Source organism: Carcharhinus amblyrhynchos, chromosome 14, assembly GCF_965287045.1.
Source record: "Carcharhinus amblyrhynchos chromosome 14, sCarAmb.v2.hapA, whole genome shotgun sequence".
In the NCBI taxonomy this organism is placed as follows: Eukaryota; Metazoa; Chordata; class Chondrichthyes; order Carcharhiniformes; family Carcharhinidae; genus Carcharhinus; species Carcharhinus amblyrhynchos.
In genome coordinates, this window is record NC_137337.1 from 5,202,065 (window position 1) to 5,222,195 (window position 20,131).

At 46.3% G+C, this 20,131-nt stretch overlaps 1 protein-coding gene and 1 non-coding gene across 2 annotated transcripts in view; one reads left to right on the forward strand and one right to left on the reverse strand.

Annotated features, from left to right (window-relative positions):
• The window catches only part of LOC145352343 (protein Daple-like), a 161,085-nt gene that overhangs the window by 16,242 nt on the left and 124,712 nt on the right, over nt 1-20,131 (forward strand). The window contains exon 3 of the mRNA XM_080202099.1: nt 2,663-2,771. Within this exon, the coding sequence (XP_080058225.1) occupies nt 2,663-2,771 (109 nt within the window). The remainder of the gene's footprint in view (nt 1-2,662; nt 2,772-20,131) is intronic.
• On the reverse strand, nt 15,050-15,241 carry LOC145352816 (U2 spliceosomal RNA). Its single transcript, XR_013888590.1, has one exon. It is a non-coding gene; the product is annotated as a U2 spliceosomal RNA (small nuclear RNA).

Below are 20,131 nucleotides of genomic sequence, written 5' to 3' on the forward strand. Positions count from 1 at the left end.
ACAACAACCATGATAATGTATAACTCTTAAGGAACATCTCTAATATGTTCCAACCAAAGCCAATATCCAATATATAAAACCCTCCAAATAAGCACAAGACAGCATAGGTTAACGCCACTCGTTACAGGAATCCCACCCACTGGGTTGAAAGCTCAAAATCCCTTGTGAAGAAACTCAGAAGAGGTTGTAGTCAAATCTGTTTCCCAAAGCACAGCTTCTTTAAGGCAGGTTGGCCATAAGCCTCTCCTTTAGCTAACTGATAATAGTTTCAGAACCAAACAACAAGAACAGGGGGAGAGAGAGAGACTGCTTCTTACATGCTGCTAAACAGTTTCACACTCCCCAAAGTCAAACTGAAAGCCCAAAGGGAAAAACCCGTCTCCCTGACTGCCACAGCTTAGCTCCACTGAAGCTGTAAGCTGCATAATTTTAAAAAATCTTTCTTAAAGATACACTCACATGACAACAGAGAGACTCGGATTATGGGTACAGCTCCTGAAGGGAATTCTCCCATCCCCAGCGTGCAAATAACTGGGTTCCTGTAATAATATAACAACCTTTCTACTGGGCATTGAAAGATATTATTTTGCTGAGGAGGGGGTTGTGTGTGAGTGTGTGTGTGAATGTTATGTGTGTGTATGTGTTGTGTGTATGAGTGTGCGTGTGTGTGTATGTGTTGTGTGTATGAGTGTGTGTGCATGTGTGTTGTGTGAGTGTGCGTGTGTGTGCATGTGTGTTGTGTGAGTATGTGTATGTGTGTGTGTGCATGTGTGTATGTTGTGCATGTGTGTGTGTGTGTGTGTGGGGGGGGTGCAGTATATTGTATGTGTGTGTGAATGTGTATATGTGTGTGAATGTGTGTGTGTGTGTGGGGGGAGTATATTGTGTATGTGAGTGTGTGAATGTGTGTAGGGGGAGTATATTGTGTGTGTGAGTGTGACTGTGTGTGTATGTGTGAGTGTGTGTGTGTGTGACTGTGTGTCTGTTTGTGTGTTGTGTGTGTGTGTGTGTATGTGTGTGTGTGTCTGTGTGAGTGTGTGTCTGTGTGAGTGTGTGTCTGTATGTGTGTCTGTATGAGTGTGTGTGTGACTGTGTGTCTGTGTGTGTGTGACTGTGTGTCTGTGTGTGTGTGAGTGTGTGACTGTATGTGTGACTGTGTGTGTGTATGTGTGACTGTGTGTGTGTATGTGTGACTGTGTGTGTGTATGTGTGACTGTGAGTGTGTGTATGTGTGACTGTGTGTGTGTGTGTGTATGTGTGACTGTGAGTGTGTGTGTGTGACTGTGAGTGTGTGTGTGTGACTGTGTGTGTGTGTGTGTGTGTGTGTGTGTGTGTGTGTTTTGTGTGTGTGTGTGTGTGTGTGTGTGTGTGTGTGTGAGTGTGTGTGTGTGTTTTGTGTGTGTGTGTGTGTGTGTGTGTGTGTGTGTGAGTGTGTGTGTGTGTGTGTGTGTGTATGTGTGACTGTGAGTGTGTGTGTGTGACTGTGTGTGTGTGTGTGTGTGTGTGTGTGTGTGAGTGTGTGTGTGTGTTTTGTGTGTGTGTGTGTGAGATTGGGGGAGTATATTGAGTGTGTGTGAGGTGGGGGGGGTTTGGAAATTGTATTTTGCTTGCTGTATCTATGATTAAATACTCAGGTCACTGACAATGTAACCATTCTGACATCAACAGAAAGGTGATGGCAGTCAGGAGGCGATTTCTCCGGCCTCCCATCAGCTTGTTAAACTTTATTTATGTAACGGGCATTTTATGCTGTTCTAATTTAATCCGGATCGTTTGGAGCTTACATGTTCTTTCCAGCTCATAAAAAACATAAGAAACAGGAGCATGAGTAGGCCATTTGGCCCTTTGAGCCCATTCTGCTATTCAACAAGATCGTGGCGGATCTTCTGCATCCACACCATTTCCCTGCACCATTCCCGTAGCCCTCAATGTTTTTGGGATGTAGAATCACACAAGCTTGTGCTTTTGAACAGGGGTAGGATTGTGGGACTGATTGTATGGCTGTTTGGAAGGGCTGACACGGGCACGATGGGCTGAATGGCCACTTCCTGTGCTGCCTCTGATATTTTTCTTTTTAAGACTGACTGGCGGCTCCTAAACTTCCCTGCTCCTTAACACGAGCTGTTTTGGAGCTGAACCTATAAAGGTTTCACGACTCTGACATTGGGCCTCACACAGGCTGGGTTGATCTCTGCTGGCAGTTTGTTGCGGTGGGGCATTCGCAGCTTCTAATAGGGTGTGAATTAACCCAGTGACACAGCCTCCACCCTCAGCCACCGATTGTGTCGGGAGATAAAATAAAGCAGGTAAAGTGTATTTATTAGTGTCTCAAATAGGCTTATATTAACACTGCAATGAAGTTACTGTGAAAACCCCCTGGTCACCACACTCCAGCACCTGTGGGGGTTACACTGAGGGAGAATTTAGCACGGCCAATGCACCCTTTTCAGACTTGTGGGAGGAAACCCACGCAGACACAGGGAGAACGTGCAGACTCTGCACAGACAGTGACCCGAGCTGGGAATTGAACCCAGGCCCCTGGCGCTGTGAGGCAAGTGGTGCTAACCCACTGTGCCGTTAACTCCCTGAGACAGGACTACTCGGAGGAAATTGAGTGCAGTATTTTACTCACATTCTTTATGCTTTCTTTTTTCTGATTCAGAGACCCAAGACCAACCAATCAAAGAGTCAATAAACATGTCAACAATGATGTCAACCTGCGTGTTCAGAACCTGACCATACTAGTCAGGCATATCAAGAATTACTACCAGGTATGTTCACCATTACTGCACCCAACTTCCTGCCTCTTGTGGTTTGTCTTTTCTGAAGGGACTGGACTGCCAGATGTAAGTGATATTTCTGTTCTCTTTCACACACCTCTTCCCCTTGTCACCACTTCCTGCCATGCTGACTGAAAGCGTGTCTCTGCGCTTGTTATTTTTAAGAGAATTGAAGCAGGTGGAAGTGTTTAGAGCACGTTCATCATTCAAACTCTGCGTGTGGAAGTAGTGCCTGCAAAGTGTGTAAGCGTTTTGAAATCGTTTTGTTGTTAGACAGATCGATATTGTCCTTTCCTCTCCTATCAAGTCCTCTTGGGGCAAAAGCATCAAAAAAACCGCGGGTGTACCTCCCCCAAGAGGCCTTTCAGTAACTGAAAGCCTCACTGCGAGGATCGTCATTGAAAAACATCAAAATACATTCCCCGACATTTTTACAGCCTTTCAGTGAAGGTGGTGAGGGGCAGGGATGGCGATCAGGACCAAGAATTGTGACTTTCCCAACCACAGGAGTGCTGGAAAACGGTTACATCGGGGATAGAAACTAGAACAGGAGTAGGCCATTCGGCCCTCCAAGCCTGCTCCACCGTTCATCTTGATCATGGCTGATCATCAAGTTCACTATCCTGATCCCTCCCTCCCCCATATCCCTCGATCCCTTTAGCCCCAACAGCTCTATCTAATTTCTTCTTGAAATCAGACAATATTTTGGCCTCAACTACATTCTGTGGTAGTGAACTCCACTTATTCACCACCCTCTGGGTGAAGAGATTTCTCCTCACCTCAGTTCTAAAAGGTTTACCCCCTTATCCTCAAACTCTGACCCCTAGTTCTGGACTCCCCCACCGTTGGGAACATTCTTTCTGAAACTACCCTGTCTAACCCTGTTAGAATTTTATAAGTTTCTATGAGATCCCCTCTCATTCTTCTAAACTCCAGTGAATAATATCCTAACCGACTTGGTCTCTCCTCATATGAAACCCACTGACTCTGTCTACACTTCCTGCTGCCTCAGGAAAACCGGCATAATTAAGGACCCCACGCAGCCCAGACATTCTCTCTTCCATCTTCTTCCGTCGTGAAAAGGATCCAAAAGTCTGAGGACACATACCGACAGCTCCTTCCCTGCTGCCATCAGACTTCTGAATGAACCAACCTCGCATTATTAAGTTGATCTTTCTCTACACCCTAGCTGTGACTGTAACACTACATTCTGCTCTCTCTCCTTTCTTTATGAACAGTATGTTTTGTCTGTATAGTGCGCAAGAAACAATACGTTTCACTGTATGTTAATAGATGTGACAATAATAAATCAAATCAGACCTGCTATCCCAGGAATCAGCCTGGTGAACCTTCGCTGTGCTCCCTCTATAGCAAGGACATCCTTCCTTGGATAAGGAGACCGAAACTGTACACAATACTCAAGGTGTGGCCTCACCAACACCCAATACAATTGCAGCAAAGCATCCCTATCCTATCCTCTCGCTATGAAGGCTGACAAACCATTTGATTTCTTTACTGCCTGCTGTACCTTTGTGCTTACTTTTAGCTACTGATACACAAGGACTCCAGGGTCTCATTGAGTACCCACCTCTCTCTATTTACACCCATTCAAATAATAATCTGTCTTCCTCTTGTTGCAACCAAAGTGGATACCCTCACAGTTATCCACATGATACTGTGTCTGCCCTGCAGTTACCCACACACTCAGCCTGTCCAAATCACACTGAAGTATCTCTGCATCCTCCTCACAGTGTGGATGTGCCGGCGTTGGACTGGGGTAAACGCAGTAAAAAGTCTGACAACACCAGGTTTTAGTCCAACCGATTTATTTGATAGTAAACTCACAAGCTTTCGAGGGGACTCCCTCTTCGTCAGGTGAATGGAGAGTTCTCAGGTGAAATCGGTTGGACTAAAACCTGGTGTTGCCAGACTTTTTACTGTGTCCTCCTCACAGCTCAGCCTCTCACCCAACTTTGTATCATCAGCAAATTTGGAGATAATACATTCAGTTCCCTCTTCATTGGATGATTTAACACCACAGCCAATCACAGGGAGCGCTGGTGAATTGTTACAGTGTGGCTAACACCACAGCCAATCACAGGGAGCGCTGGTGAATTGTTACAGTGTGGCTAACACCACAGCCAATCACAGGGAGAGTTGGTGAATAGTTACAGTGTGGCTAACACCACAGCCAATCACAGGGAGTGTTGGTGGCAGGAATTGCTCTGGGACTTTTTTGTTTGTACAGAACCCAATTGATTGTCATATTTTTATCACTGAACTATAAAGACAGTCTGCATTTCTGAAGGCAAATCCTTGTTTCCACCCCATCCTCCTCATCTCCTTCCCTGCAGCAAGCATGAGGCAAGGACAGTGCAGAATGAGTCTCTCCTTCAGTCTGTGTAACTCCCCGTACTTTCTCCACCTTTACTGAGGAACAGACCTGAACCAAAGCCCAGCAGCCTGAATACATGGGAAGCTGTTCATAAATCAATAACAGGGAGGCACAGTGGTTAGCACTGCTGCCTCACAGTGCTTAGGACCTGGGTTCAGTTCCTGGCTTGGGTCACTGTCTGTGTGAAGTTTGCATGTTCTCCCCATGTCTGTGTGGGTTTCCTTCCAGATGCTCTGGTTTCCTCCCACAGTCTGAAAGACGTGCTGGTTAGGGTGCGTTGGCCATGCTAAATTCTCCCTCAGTGTAACCCGAACAGGCTCCGGAGTGTGGCGACTAGGGGATTTTCACAGTAACTTCATTGCAGTGTTAATGTAAGCCTCCTTGCGACTAATAAATAAGCTGTAAACTTTAATAAATTTGACGTCCTGGCAAATGATTATCCTTCGTCCAGTATCACTAAGAACAGATCATCTGGTCATTATCGGATTGCCGTTGGAAGGCAGCTTGCTGTGTACAGAGATACAAACACAAAGAGACTCTGGGGATATCTGTCCAGAAATCTCTGAAGGAGAAAAAGCAGAACGGATCCTGGGCTTTCCAACTCGAGGCATCGAGTACAAAAACCAGCAAGTTATTTACAGGACGCTGCTTTAGACCCAGCTGGTGGGTCGGGTCCAATTCTGGACACACTTTAAGAATGACATGAAAGCTTTGGAGAGAGGACAGAAGATATTTAACTGCCGTGGTTCCGGGGAACAAGAGTTTTACAGTTAGGTGGGTAGATTGGAGAAGCTGGTGTTTTCCTTAGAACAAAGAAGGTTTCAGCAGTTTGAGTTATTCTATTCAATCCTGAGTGATTTTAAATAAAGAGAGATTGTATCAGATCGGCAAAGAGTTGATAAAAGGAGGGGACAGATTTAAACTAATTGTCAAAAACAAAACAGAGGCGACACGGGGGAAATGTTTAGTTGGTGAGTGGCTGGGATTTAGAGTGATGGAGCTGGTTGCTGCAAATTCCTGCTTTCCAAAGAGAATTAGATGAACGTTTGAAGGAGGATAGATTTGCAGGGATCTGGGAAAATCTCTTAGGAGCGGGGCTCAGTCTATTGCTACTGGCTCTGTAACGATGTCAGTGAGGCCCCTGAGATAGGCCGCTTGGAGTCTGAGCCCCAGGACTGAGGTTATAATTGTCTGTCCGATCAGGGAGCCTCACCTGTGTGTAGAAGTGGGAGTCCACTGACCCTGTGCACTCTGACTGTGCAGCAGAAACTCCCCGAGTGGAATCCAGTTTGTAAATGAAGGGAATCTGGTGAAGAAACAACGGCCTCTGCGGAGTTAAAATCAGGCTTGTTTACGATTGTACCAGCCACCGCAATTCAAAACTCCGACCCTCACTCGGGGGTGTCCTGAGTTTGTGAAAGTTTTTAATTGCACGCTCCTTCTGTAAAGAACACCCTGGCAGTGAGCGTGAATGTGTTAAAGTGAATGGCCGATAACTGTCTCCGGAGAAATCCTGCTGCAAGATATGGAGTTTGGAGCGAGTAACAGGAACAAAGTGTCAGTGTTAACGGAGCCTGAATGTGATGACGAGGGTCTGTGGCTGATTTACATTCTGGAAGTCGAGAATGGGACTGATTACAAAGCTGTTGTCCAGAGGGGGGGAAGTTTCAGCTCCTGATTGGTTAGCCACTGTGCGCATGGTTTGGCACGGTTCCTCATTGGTCAGATACAGAACTTTGGCCGTGTTTGATAGTTCAGGTTGCAGTAGAATAAACTCGGTACACACAGCAAGTTACCTCGAGGTGCTCGCTCACACTTTGGGAACACTGTGTTAAGAAGAGAAGCACAATTTGTTGTTCTGGGTAAAGAATTTGTTGTCTGCTCTCTAACACATTGACAGGAAGATGTGGCAGTCTTTGTCCTTACTGACCCGTGTGGTGCTACAGACAGAGAACAACTTGTCACCATCATTTTCACCCCCCCCTCTCCAGTTTAACGCACACAAAGCGATTCCTTCCCTTCCCCAAGTGCCATCGACACCTCTCCTGCAATGTGACATGTTTTAGATTGGGTTGGGGAAGCGTGAGGTCGGGGGAGAGGGTTGGTGCGTGGAGAATTTGCCCGCCGTTACCGATCATTAAACATTCAGGTGTGACGCTCTGAGCATCGCCAAGGTGCAGCAGAGAGATGGAGGAGTCGGAAGCTAACATCCCCTTGCCTCGCTGCCAGTCTTTGTACATTATACACATAAAAAGCAGCCCCGCAGATATTCTTTGTGTTTTGTACGCGGTTCCATTCAGTGTGGACGGAATATAGCGAAAGATTCTGTCCCGATCAGAATGAGATTGTGCGTTTGAAAGATCAGGAAGACTAATGGGATATCCTTTCTCATAGGGCCAGCACTGGCATGATGGGCTGAAAGGCCTCCTGCCTGCAGGGTTCTTGTAGGTGCTGCCGTTTCCTCCATTCTTCTGTATATATTTTTAAAGATTTTGTTCCCATTCTGCAACTTTGCCAAGTTGTCAATTTTCTTCAAATATCCCTGTCCAACTGCCACTGAGTTTATTCCCAGCAAAAGCAGCTACCATCTGTACCCGGGTGCTAAACCTGCACCTTATTTTAGATAAGTTTTACCTTAGGTTCTGTCTCCATAACAAGCAGCTCATATGGGCTTGTCTCCAGGCAGATTTCATGAGAGGTCACATCCCGCTCCTCTGCAAACTGCTCTGATTTGGGCTGTGGGAAGAAACTGGAGCATCCCAAGGAAACCCATGTCGACAAGGGGAGAATGTGCAAACTGCACAGAGTCACCCGAGGCTGGAATAGGACCCGGGTTCCTGACGCTCTGAGGCAGCAGCGTTAACCACTGCCATGTGATGGCTCACTTTCACTGGCTGAGTGTGAATCTGCCTGGTTTTGAACCACATTTGGCAGTGGGATTCGAACCCATGTCCTTACAGAGACTGGAGCCTTAATACCACATCTTAGAGCTCTGGGTGTACACCAGTGTGAAGGGGAGTTTGCGTTCGAGGCTACCTGGAAGATACAGAGCTCTGTTAGAAACTTGAGTAAGCGTGTGGGGAGCTGGCAGTGTGTGTGTGACACTGGAAAAGCTGCCAGTGGCACACGGAGGAGCTGACTCTTTGCTGTTAGTATCTGGTCGGGCATTTCCCCCTCATTGATCATGGACCACAATTACAAGTCCGATTTTCATTGGGTGCTGCCTCAGATCCTGTGAGAGACGTTTGTTCATAGAAAGAGTGTCACCCACTCAAAGTGAAGCATTATAGCAGAGGATTTCTTCCTCATGTTGCCAAGCACAGTTAGTTTCTCTTTCAGTTTTATTGTAACTGTACTGTGTTATCGCTGAGAGTGAGATCAGTGTAACATGTCCCTGGGGCGAGGTTAGCTATCTAGTCTCCACCACGTCCACCTCCCCACATCTCCACTCTGACTGCAACCCCACCTGGACCCGAGACTTCAGCCTTGATCTTCACTGTAGGATTCTCCGCGACCCCCCCACCCCGTCACAGAGCCCTCTGCCTTGCTGCCTCGCTCTCCCCTTTCAGACTGTGGCTCCGAGCGTTTCAGCGCTCGTTTGGTCAGTTCCAGTCACACTGAGCAGCTGTACTGGAGGACTGTCCTGGTTTATACAATCCTTCCCCATGATGTAGGCTGAGGAGTGTTTGTAACGTTCTGTGTCACCTTCACTCTGTTCCTTCCAAGGATAATATATCCTTCCCATGATGAGGTAACCAGAGCTGTACTCAATGCTCCAGGTGCCACTAGATCAGGGCTTTGTTTCACTACGGAACGTCCTTCTATTGTCCCGGTTTAACATTCCATCAACCATCTTCCTTGGCCATCAACTCCTGTCCTGGAACTCCAACCTGAGCTTTGAACTCAGCGGGCAGGGGCACTGCCCACTGCATCACGAGATCTCCACATTGTTCCTGGTTAGTACCACACTTACAGCATTCAGCTTCACCGACAACTTGCCATGGTAGTGGTTGAATTCATGGTGACGCAGTGATTAACACTGCTGCCTCACAGCGCCAGGGACTCAGATTCGATTCCCAGCTTGGGTCAATGTCTATGCAGAATCTGCACATTCTTCCCATGTCTGTGTGGGTTTCCTCTGGGTACTCCAGTTTCCTCCCACAGTCTGAAAGACGTGCTAGTTAGGTGCATTGGCCGTTCTAAATTCTCCCTCGGTGTACCCGAACAGGCACTGGATTGTGGTGACTAGGGGATTTTCACAGTAACTTCATTGCAGTGTTAATGTAAGCCTACTTGTGACATGGACACAGAAACAAAAATCCAAAAACAAACAAACAGTGGCCAAACTTTAACACCACAAGACTAATAAACTCTCCAAGTCCAGATTTTTAGCTAACATCCTCCTTCCCATTAACCTTTGTAACATAGTTATTCAATACTACATCAATATAACAGAAAAAAGAGACTTGCTCTTGATGTTTTCCACCTTGCAGTTATCAAGACAAAATTTGCAAGAATGGTAAATGTAACAACAATTTATTTTGCATGAGAAGAGAATGCTGATTGGTTGGCAAGTGGACTCGTATTGGTCAAAGCGTTGCCAGGGAAAATGTACCAGAGGACAGTTAACTGCCAAGCTTTTGTTCAAAGCCAAACCAGGCAGGTTGATTCTGACTGGTCAAGGCACTGCCATGGGGAATGACCTCGGGAATGACTGACCCCCAAGCTTTTGTTTAGTTGAAAAAGAGCACAACGCATAGATATGTTCTTCCTGCCTGCAAAGGACGGGGCCTGTGTGTGAGTATATGTAGCTTTTAGTTGTAACGTTCAGTTGTAACAGCCTTAGAGCACTGATCTGATCAGGGTAACCATTATCCCGAAGGGTGTATTTGATGTGCCCTATTTCAGCACCAAGCTGACACAGTGGTTTGGGACCTATTTATGAGGTTGCTGCCAAGGCCTTTCTTATAGCGTGTGGCACTGCAGGAACCCCAGTGACCAGATGCGGCAGAACTGTGATACAGAACTCCATTGGCAGATTTCCCTCCCCACTAGCACAGCGAGGAAAGGGAGATTATTTGCTCCGTCTCAGAGAGGAATTTGGGAAGAGGACGGAGCCTACAAGATGTGTGAGGACATTCTTACATCCAGCTGTGGGTTCAAATATAGCAAACTGATTATGTACGTATCAGGGGTAGGGGAGGTCAGAAGTCATTCCATCGAACACATGCGCCTTGTGGAGAACAGCAAAGATTTTAATGAGACCTCGGACTAGAGAGGATCCCATAGCAACAGCAGCTAATCAGGCATATGGACCATAGTTAAAACTGAATTCAACTGCATAGGTTCATATATATTATGTAGCTATATATTATATCGATATATGTTGTATCGATGTATATTGTATAGATAACTATTATATAGGTATATATTATATTGATATATGTTATATAGATAAATATATCAGTATTTATTACACAGGTATATATTATATAGGTATATATTATATAGGTATATATTGTCAGTATATATTATGTGCATGTATATTATATATATCATTATAAGCATGTATTATATTGGTATATATTGTGTAAGTATATATTATATAACTGTACATTGTACAGATATATATTGTATCAGTATATATTGTATGGGTATGTATTATATTGGTATATATTATGTTGGTATACATTATCTATAATGTGGATGTGAACACACTGTAATATACCAGGAATGAGCAATTAGCCTATGCCTGAGATTTAAACTTTTGTAAATAATGAGTCCAGATGGATTCTCTTGTTAACCGCTCATGAATTCTCCCTTTCAGCATCAGTGAGATTGTTTTGTGTGGATTTGAGGACTTGTCTTACAGTCTCTCAGGTCAAATAGAATTAATTACACAGAAAACCTCGCTGCCTCACGCTATCTCGGTACTCAGTCTTTAATCTCTGAAAGGCTTTAGTGCAATCGGCTACCAGCAAAATTGGTGCCTGATCTTTTATTAAATGGGCAGGATTAGTGTGAAGAATGAGGGTATCAGGCTGCATTGCCACATGCATAAGGAAGGGAACTGATCCTGGATGAAAGAGTATTTAATGGTATAATGAAGCTCTACTCACTGGATTCCCTTCAAAGTATTCCTGACATCAGAGATTTGGGAGTTTGTATATTTATAATGTTGCCTTCATTCATACAAAGCAGCTTTAGATTCATAGAATCCTGAAGTTTAGAGGGAGGCCATTTGGCCCATCAAGTCTGTACCAACCGCAATCCCACCCAGGCCCAATTCCCCTAACTCCATGCTAATCCCCCTGACACGAGGGGCAGTTTAGCACGGCCAATGCATCCTAACCAGCACGTCTTTCAGACTGTGGGAGGAAACTGGAGCACCCGGAGGAAACCCACGCAGACACAGGGAGAATGTGCAAACTCCACACAGACAGTGAGTGACCTGAGGCCAGAATTGAACCTTGGACCCTGGCACTGTGAGGCAGCAGTGCTAACCACTGTGCCACAGCCTCTCCTCAGAGGAGTTTGAAAACCATATTTCATGTCACAAGTGGGCCCTGACAGAGTGGGTTGTTGAGCCAGAAGGTCATGGGTTCAAATCCCACTGCAGAGACCTGACTGCCAACTGTTCTGCTGCCTGACCCTTCCAGTGAGTACCTGCTTCATACTCCTTATTCTAACAGCACTTTGGAATTCGATTTTATTTGGTTTATTATTGTCACATGTATTCGTATACAGTGAAAAGTATTATTCCTTTCATGCTATACAAAGCATACCATTGATAGAGAAGGAAACGAGAGAGTGCAGAATGTAGTGTTACAGTCATAGCTAGGGGTGTAGAGAAAGATCAATTAATGTGAGGTAGGTCCATTCAAAAGTCTGACAGCAGCAGGGAAGAAGCTGTTCTTGAGTCGGTTGATGTGTAACCTCAGACTTTTGTATAAAATAATAAAATAATAACTGTGCAATATTTTGGGATGTTGTGTGAGTCTGAAATGGGTTTCATAGGGCAAAACATTCCCTTCTCCCTCCCACTTTCTACAACTGTAGAAAGATTTCCTGACCACCTGCCAATCCCCGTACTAAAATCTCGGGATTGGGATCAGAATCCAGGTTGACTTGCATCCAAATGCTGCTAAAATCCTCGTGGATATTTCCATTCTCCTTGGTGCAATTTTTTAAAATTGATCTCACCCTTTCTTCCCCATTCCTGTCCCCTCCCCTTTTCTTTCTTTCTTCCTTTCTCTCTCTCTCTCACTCTTTCTTTTCCTCTTTCTCTTGCTCTTTCTTTCTGTCTGTCTTTCATTCTCTCTTCCTCTCTCTCTTTGTCTTTCTCTCTCTCGCTCAGTCTTTTTCTCTCTCTGTCTTTCTCTCTCTTTCTGTCTTTCTCTCTCTTTCCATCTTTCCCTTTCTTTCTGTCTTTTCCTCACTCTCTCTGTCTTTGTCTCTCTCTCTCTCTCCTTTCCTCCCATCACAGTATTTTGCTGGGAAAGGCTTCTGTATTTCTAAACTATCGAGACACTGAATCTAACTTGATTTCAGAATCAATGGTTGTCTGTTGTTCATTGAGCTAAAGGAACAGGATGGTGAATGCTGATTTCTGAAGCTGTGAGGAACATGTGTAACTGGCTCATATTACAAAATGAATATTCATTACATTGTGAAAAATTAGACCAGATTGTGGTGTGACTGGGGTAGACAGCTCCGTGCACTGTGGTAATGAACTGACCTGCCCTCCAGGCCTGGGAGGGGATAATAATGTAATTGCAGACAAGTAACTAAAGCTACTGGTTTCTCTATAAACTGGATATTGAGTGGAGAGTTTCCAGGCCCCATTTGCAATTAATGTTAAATCGAAAATCTGCAGAACTCTGCTCAGTGCAGTGTCTGGACAGTTGAGTAACTCTTGCACTAACTGTATTGACTGAGTCTTATGGAGTATTAATGTTGCATTGTCCAGTTGTCCAGTTTCTGCACCCGAGACTTATTATACTTCAGTTTTCAGATGAGGGATTTTCCAACTCCTTTCTACTTGGAGCTGGAGGACAGGAGGTTTGTTTCGGAGGTCAATCACTTTCTTACACAGAGGATAATTGTGATCTGGAATTCTCTGAACATCCCTCATTTCCCAAAGGAGTAAAGATATTGGGGTTATCTTAGGAGGACATGATGGTTTATGTCATTGGATTAATCCAGAGGCCCAGCAGGGTAGTTCTCCGGGGAGAGACAGGGGACACAAGTTCAAATCCCACTACAACAGCTGTCGGAAGTTAAATTCAATTAATAAATCTGGAATTATAAAGCTTTTTCAGTAACGCCAACCAGGAAACTAGCTTTGATTGTTGTAAAAAAAAACCCATCTGATTCACCAGTGTACTTTAGAGAAAGGAATCTGCCAACCTTACTCAGCCTGGCCTACATGAGACTCCAGAGCCACCTGTGGATGACTCTGAACTTGCCTTTAGAATAGCCTAGCAAACCTCAGCTCAACAATCAGAGTTGGGCAAACTTTCACAATCCTCCAAGTGAAGACATTTCTCCTGATCTCAGTCTAAATGGGCTGATCTCTTACCAGCGACAATGGTCACCAGGGCTAGACTTCCCAGCATTGCATGGAATATATTGGTGATGATTCATCCAGACTAGAATTGAGTCAGTTGGTGTGTGGCTTCAGACTTTTGTATCCTTTTCCCGATGGAAGAAAGTGGACGAGAGAATGTCCAGATGCATGGGGTCCTTAATTATGCTGACTGCTTTGCTGAGGCAGCAGGAGGTGTAGACGGAGTCAGTGGATGGGAGGCTGGTTTGCGTGATAGACTGGGCTACATTCACGACCCTTTGTAGTTTCTTGCGGTCTTGGGCAGAGAAGGAGACAAACCGTAATGAGCCATAATGTCTCATCAGAGAGACAGTACCTCTGGACAGTGCAGTGCTCCCTCAGTAATGCACTGAAGTGGAACCTAAACTATGGCCTTAAATGCTGAATTTCTTCACTTATGAGAACATTGACAGGCGCGGGTGAGAAGGGAGAGGATTGTAGTCAGATTAAAGCACGATAGTTTATGAAGGCAATTGGTTAAGTGTTGTACAGGAAGTGCTCTTCATAACAAGGGGGATTGAATATAAAAGTAGGGAGGTCTTGCTGCGGCTGTATAGGGCATTGGTGAGGCCGCAGCTGGAGTACTGTGTGCAGTTTTGGTCGCCGCACTTACGCAAGGGTATTTTGGCCTTGGAGGGAGTGCAGAGGAGGTTTACTAGGCTGATTCCGGAGTTGAGGGGGTTGAGCTATGAGGAGAGGCTGAATAAACTAGGCTTGTACTCGTTAGAGTTTAGAAGAATGAGGGGAGATCTCATTGAGACGTATAAGATGTTGAATGGGTTGGATAGGATAGAGGTGGAGAGGCTCTTCCCGCTCAGAAAGGACAGTAGGACTAGAGGGCACAGCCTCAAGATAAGGGGGGGGCAGTTTAGAACAGAGTTGAGGAGGAACTTCTTCACTCAAAGGGTGGTGAATCTCTGGAATTCTCTGCCCGTTGAAGTGGTGGAGGCTGCCTCACTAAATATTTTTAAGACGCAGGTTGATGGGTTTTTGGTAAGAGAGGGAATTAAGGGTTATGGGGAGAGGGCGGGAATGTGGAACTGAGCCATGACAGATCAGCCATATGCTCTTATGTTCTTTATGTTCTCTGGAAATCCTGGGTTCTTTATTGATTAGCTGAGGCGGGGGGAGAATGCGATGGAGATTTAAACTTTATTCCAATCCAATCAAGTCAAATTAAACCCAATTCAGAGTCCCAACAAGTTGGGACATTCCCGATCCAAGCTGACAAGACAGGGCTCTCACCTCCTGTCTTGGGCTTGATCTACATGATCCAAGCTGACTGGAGTAGGTGTAGCTCCTCCTCCAGGGCTTGATCTTATTTGCATATTAGCCAAATGGCCGAGATGCCGCTTTAAAAAATTGCTTCAAATGAAGCTGAAATGTAACCCAATGACTACAACCAAGTGCAGCATGTCGATACTACACTTGATCTTAGCCAAAAGGCCGAGAAGCGATGTCTGTCGCGAGTAACATCTTGAGTCAGCAAGACCCTGAGGTCTTGATTCATTTTCTGAGCATTAACTGAGCAGATTCCCATTACAGTGGAAGTTTGAACATTCTGGGAACAGTGGCAGTGACAACATCAGAGTCCAATCCAAAACTCTGCACTGATAGAGAAAGCCTTGTGCTATCGATTGTATAATAACTCCTCACACACGTGCTTGTCTTGTTGAGTGCATTTTTGAAACACTGAAGTGTTTGCGGTTTTATGAAAATGGTTCTGTTGTTGACACTGACTGTAAAGCTAGGGAAAGGAAAGTAAAAGCTTATTTATTAGCCATAAGTAGGCTTACATTAACACTGCAATGAAGTTACTGTGAAAATCCCCTAGTCGCCACACTCCGGCGCCTGTTCGGATTACACTGAGAACGGCCAGTGCACTTAACCAGCAAGTCTTTCAGACTGTGGGAATAAAACGGAGCACTTCGAGGAAACCCACACAGACATGGGGAGAATGTGCAGACCCTGCACAGACAGTGACCCAAGCTGGGAATTGAACCCAGGTCTCTGGCGCTGTGAGGCAGCAGTGCTAACCACTGTGCCATCCTTAGGATGTGTAATAAATATCGTCCTGGTCAGTGATGTCCACATCCCAGGAATGACTCTTTAAAAACTGTAAATTCAAGCACTTGAATCCCAAATACATCATCGAGATGGTTTATGCTGAACAGAATCACAGAATCTTTACAGAGCACAAGGAGGCCATTCAGCCCATCCAGTCTGTACTGGCTCTCTGTAACAACTTCGACCTGAACCCACTCCCTGCTGTATCTCCGTAACCTTGCACAGGCAATTTTTTCAGATAGCAATCCAACTCCCTCTTCTATACCTCGATCGAACCTGCCTCTATCACCCTCTCAGGAGGTTCATTCCAGATTTCAACCACCCTCTGGGTGAAAAAATGTTTCCTCATCACTTTCATTCCTCCTGTCCATTATTTTGAATCTGTGTCCTCTAGCTCTTGATGTTCTCTTGAGTGGGAATTGCTTTTCACTATCTACCCTGTCCATACCCCTCAGGATCTTGAATATCTCTAACAAGTCTCCTCTTAGCCTTCTTGAGGGCAATATGGTGGCACAGTGTCCTGGGCCTGGGTTCGATTTCCGGCTTGGGTCACCGTCGGTGTGGAGTTTGCACGTTCTCCTTGTGTCTGCATGGGTTTTCTCCGGGTATTCTGGTTTCCTCCCACAGTCCAAGAAACGTGCCGGTTAGGGTGCATCGGCCATGCTAAATTCTCCCTCGGTGTACCACAGTGTGGTGACAAGGGGATTTTCACAGTAACTTCATTGCAGTGTTAATGGAAGCCTACTTTTGACTAAGAAACAAACTTTTACTTGTCTCCAAGAAAAACAGCCCCAAGCTCTCCGATCGATCCTCATAGCGACAGTTCTTTATCACCAGAATCATTCTTGTGAATCCCCTCTGTATTCTCTCCAGTGGCTTCACATTCTTCCTCAGTATGACTCACAGACTGGGCACAGTGCTGCAGATGAGGCTGAACTAGCATCTTATACAACCATCTCTGAATTTCTGTTCATCCTCAGCTGGGATTTTGGTTTAATTCTGGGCACCGCACTTTGAAAAGGATGTCTGAGCTTTGGGGAGGTGATAGAACAAAACAGTTCCAGCGATAAGGGCAGTTTGAGAGACTTCAGCTGTGTGGACTGACGGGAGAAACTGGGTTTGTTCTCCATAGAGCAGAGAGGAATGAGAGGAACTGTTGAGAACTGAGGGACTGGGAAAGAGTCAATAAACAAAACCTGCTTATTCCAAAACATTTAGAAGACTGATAGGTATATTTGTATGTACACTGACACAGTGTATCTGGCAGTGCGTACGCTGGTGTGGTGTATCTGACAGTGTGTACACTGGTGTGTATCTGGCAGTGTGTACACTGGTGTGTATCTGACAGTGCGTAGACTGGCGTGGTGTATCTGGCAGTGCGTAGACTGGAGTGGTGTATCTGGCAGTGTGTACACTGGCGTGGTGTATCTGGCAGTGTGTACACTGGCGTGGTGTATCTGGCAGTGTGTACACTGGCGTGGTGTATTTGGCAGTGTGTACACTGGCGTGGTGTATCTGGCAGTGTGTACACTGGTGTGGTGTATCTGGCAGTGTGTAGACTGGCGTGGTGTATCTGGCAGTGTGTACACTGGCGTGGTGTATCTGGCAGTGTGTACACTGGCGTGGTGTATCTGGCAGTGTGTACACTGGCGTGGTGTATCTGGCAGTGTGTACACTGGCGTGGTGTATCTGGCAGTGTGTAGACTGGCGTGGTGTATCTGGCAGTGTGTACACTGGCGTGGTGTATCTGGCAGTGTGTACACTGGCGTGGTGTATCTGGCAGTGTGTACACTGGCGTGGTGTATCTGGCAGTGTGTAGACTGGCGTGGTGTATCTGGCAGTGTGTAGACTGGCGTGGTGTATCTGGCAGTGTGTAGACTGGCGTGGTGTATCTGGCAGTGTGTACACTGGCGTGGTGTATCTGGCAGTGTGTACACTGGCGTGGTGTATCTGGCAGTGTGTAGACTGGCGTGGTGTATCTGGCAGTGTGTAGACTGGCGTGGTGTATCTGGCAGTGTGTAGACTGGCGTGGTGTATCTGGCAGTGTGTACACTGGCGTGGTGTATCTGGCAGTGTGTACACTGGCGTGGTGTATCTGGCAGTGTGTACACTGGCGTGGTGTATCTGGCAGTGTGTAGACTGGCGTGGTGTATCTGGCAGTGTGTACACTGGCGTGGTGTATCTGGCAGTGTGTACACTGGCGTGGTGTATCTGGCAGTGTGTAGACTGGCGTGGTGTATCTGGCAGTGTGTAGACTGGCGTGGTGTATCTGGCAGTGTGTAGACTGGCGTGGTGTATCTGGCAGTGTGTAGACTGGCGTGGTGTATCTGGCAGTGTGTAGACTGGCGTGGTGTATCTGGCAGTGTGTACACTGGTGTGTGTAACTTTTACATGCCAGCAATCCCCACCTGTGCCGTGCAATTTGAAAGAGGCTAAATTCTCCTTGTGTAATCTCTTCTGGGTAATTTGGGAATAGTTGTAGGAGATTCCTCTGCATCACCAAAGCTATTGTAACGGGAGCTGCAGGTTCTCAGGGGGCTCGACAGAGTAGATACTGAGAGGATGCTTCTCCCATCCGGGAATCTAGAACTAGCGGGCACAGTTTCAATTCGCGGAGTCTCCCATTTCGGTGAAAATGAGGAATAAGCGTTCCCAGAGTGTGGTGAGTGTTTGGAATTCCCAGCCCCAGACGACACACTCGTTGCAGATTCCCAGCCTTTGAGCTGCTATAGTCATCACGGTGCTGACTGGTCTTGTTTAGAGAATGTATTTACACTAGCTTCCTATTGACATTAGTCAGTCCTCATCGAATCGTAGAACCCTACAGTGCTGACGGAGGCCCATCGAGTCTGCGCTGGTCACAACCCCACCCATAACCCCAATAATCTACCCTAGCTAATCCCCCTGACACTGAGGAGCAATTTAACATGGCCAGTCCATCTAACCCGCACAAGTACAGACTCTGGAAGAAAACTGGAGCACCGGGAGGAAACCCACGCAGACACGAGGAGAACGTGCAAACGTCACACAGACAGTGACCCGAGGCTGGAATTGAACCTGGGTCCCTGGCGCTGTGAGGCAGCAGTGCTAACACCGTGCTGCCCCACATTGTCTGCAAATACGTATTTTATGACAGCCCGTTATCATCAAAAATTAAAATATTGCTGGGAGTAATTAATCCCAAAATTCCTCTCACTCTGAACAACTCATCTGTGTCTAATTGGGGCTGTTTCTCTTGGCAGAGCTGTTGAGTAACCAGTTATCCAGCCATCAGAACGTTAGCTGGCTTTTGTTTTCTGTGCCTCTCCCTCTGTCTCTTCCTCTTTCTCACCCCAGTGATAATCCATCTGAAAACGAGCTCCGTGTTTTTGTTTCGCAGTGCGTCAGTAAATGGCATCATCTTGTTATTTCGCCCACACGGTGATGAGGGAGCAATTCTTGGGGGATCTGTGGTCTGGCCTGGTGGCTTCCTTGGTGAGGTGGTCAGCAGAGTCACCTCTGAGTCAGAGCGTGGTGAGTTCTGAGCCCCAGAGAGGCCTCCTATTCAGAGAGGAGCAGAAGCGATCTCCCAGCTCAATAACTATCCCGAATCCCAAATCACCCGCAACGACGTGGACTATCTGGTCATTGCAGGTTGTGGGATCTTGCTGTGTGCAAGTCGGCTGCCGTGTCTCCTGCCCTATTTCATTGGCTGGGGCATGGCCTAGGATGCTGCTAAAAATGCAACTTCTTCCTTTTATTCAAGTGGCAACAGTTGCTGTGCCAGATATCATTCAGAGGTGGCACGGTGGTTAGCACTTCTGCCTCACAGCACTAGGGACCCGGGTTCGATTCCTGACCCGGGTCACTGTCTGTGTGAGGTTGCACGTTTGCCCCGTACCTGCGTGGGTTTCCTCCGGGAGCTCCGGTTTCCTCCCATGGTCCGAAGATGTGTGCGTTAGGTGCATTGGCTGTGCTAAGTTGACCCTCGGTGTCGGGGGGTTAATAGGGTAAATACGTGGGGTTACAGGGATAGGGGCTGGATGGGATTGTGGTCGGTGCAGGCTCGACGGACCGAATGGCCTCCTTCTGCACTGCAGGGATCCTATGAATACGAAAGGCTGTCCATTTTGTGGGGAGACAGTGGGGCAGTGGTAATGTCACTGCATTAGTAATCCATAGGCTAACACTCTGGGCGCACAGGTTCGAATCCCATCACAGCAGCTGCTGGGATTTACATTCAGTGAATAGAAAGAAATCTGGAATTAAAAGCTAGTCTCAGTAATGGTGACCGGGATACTG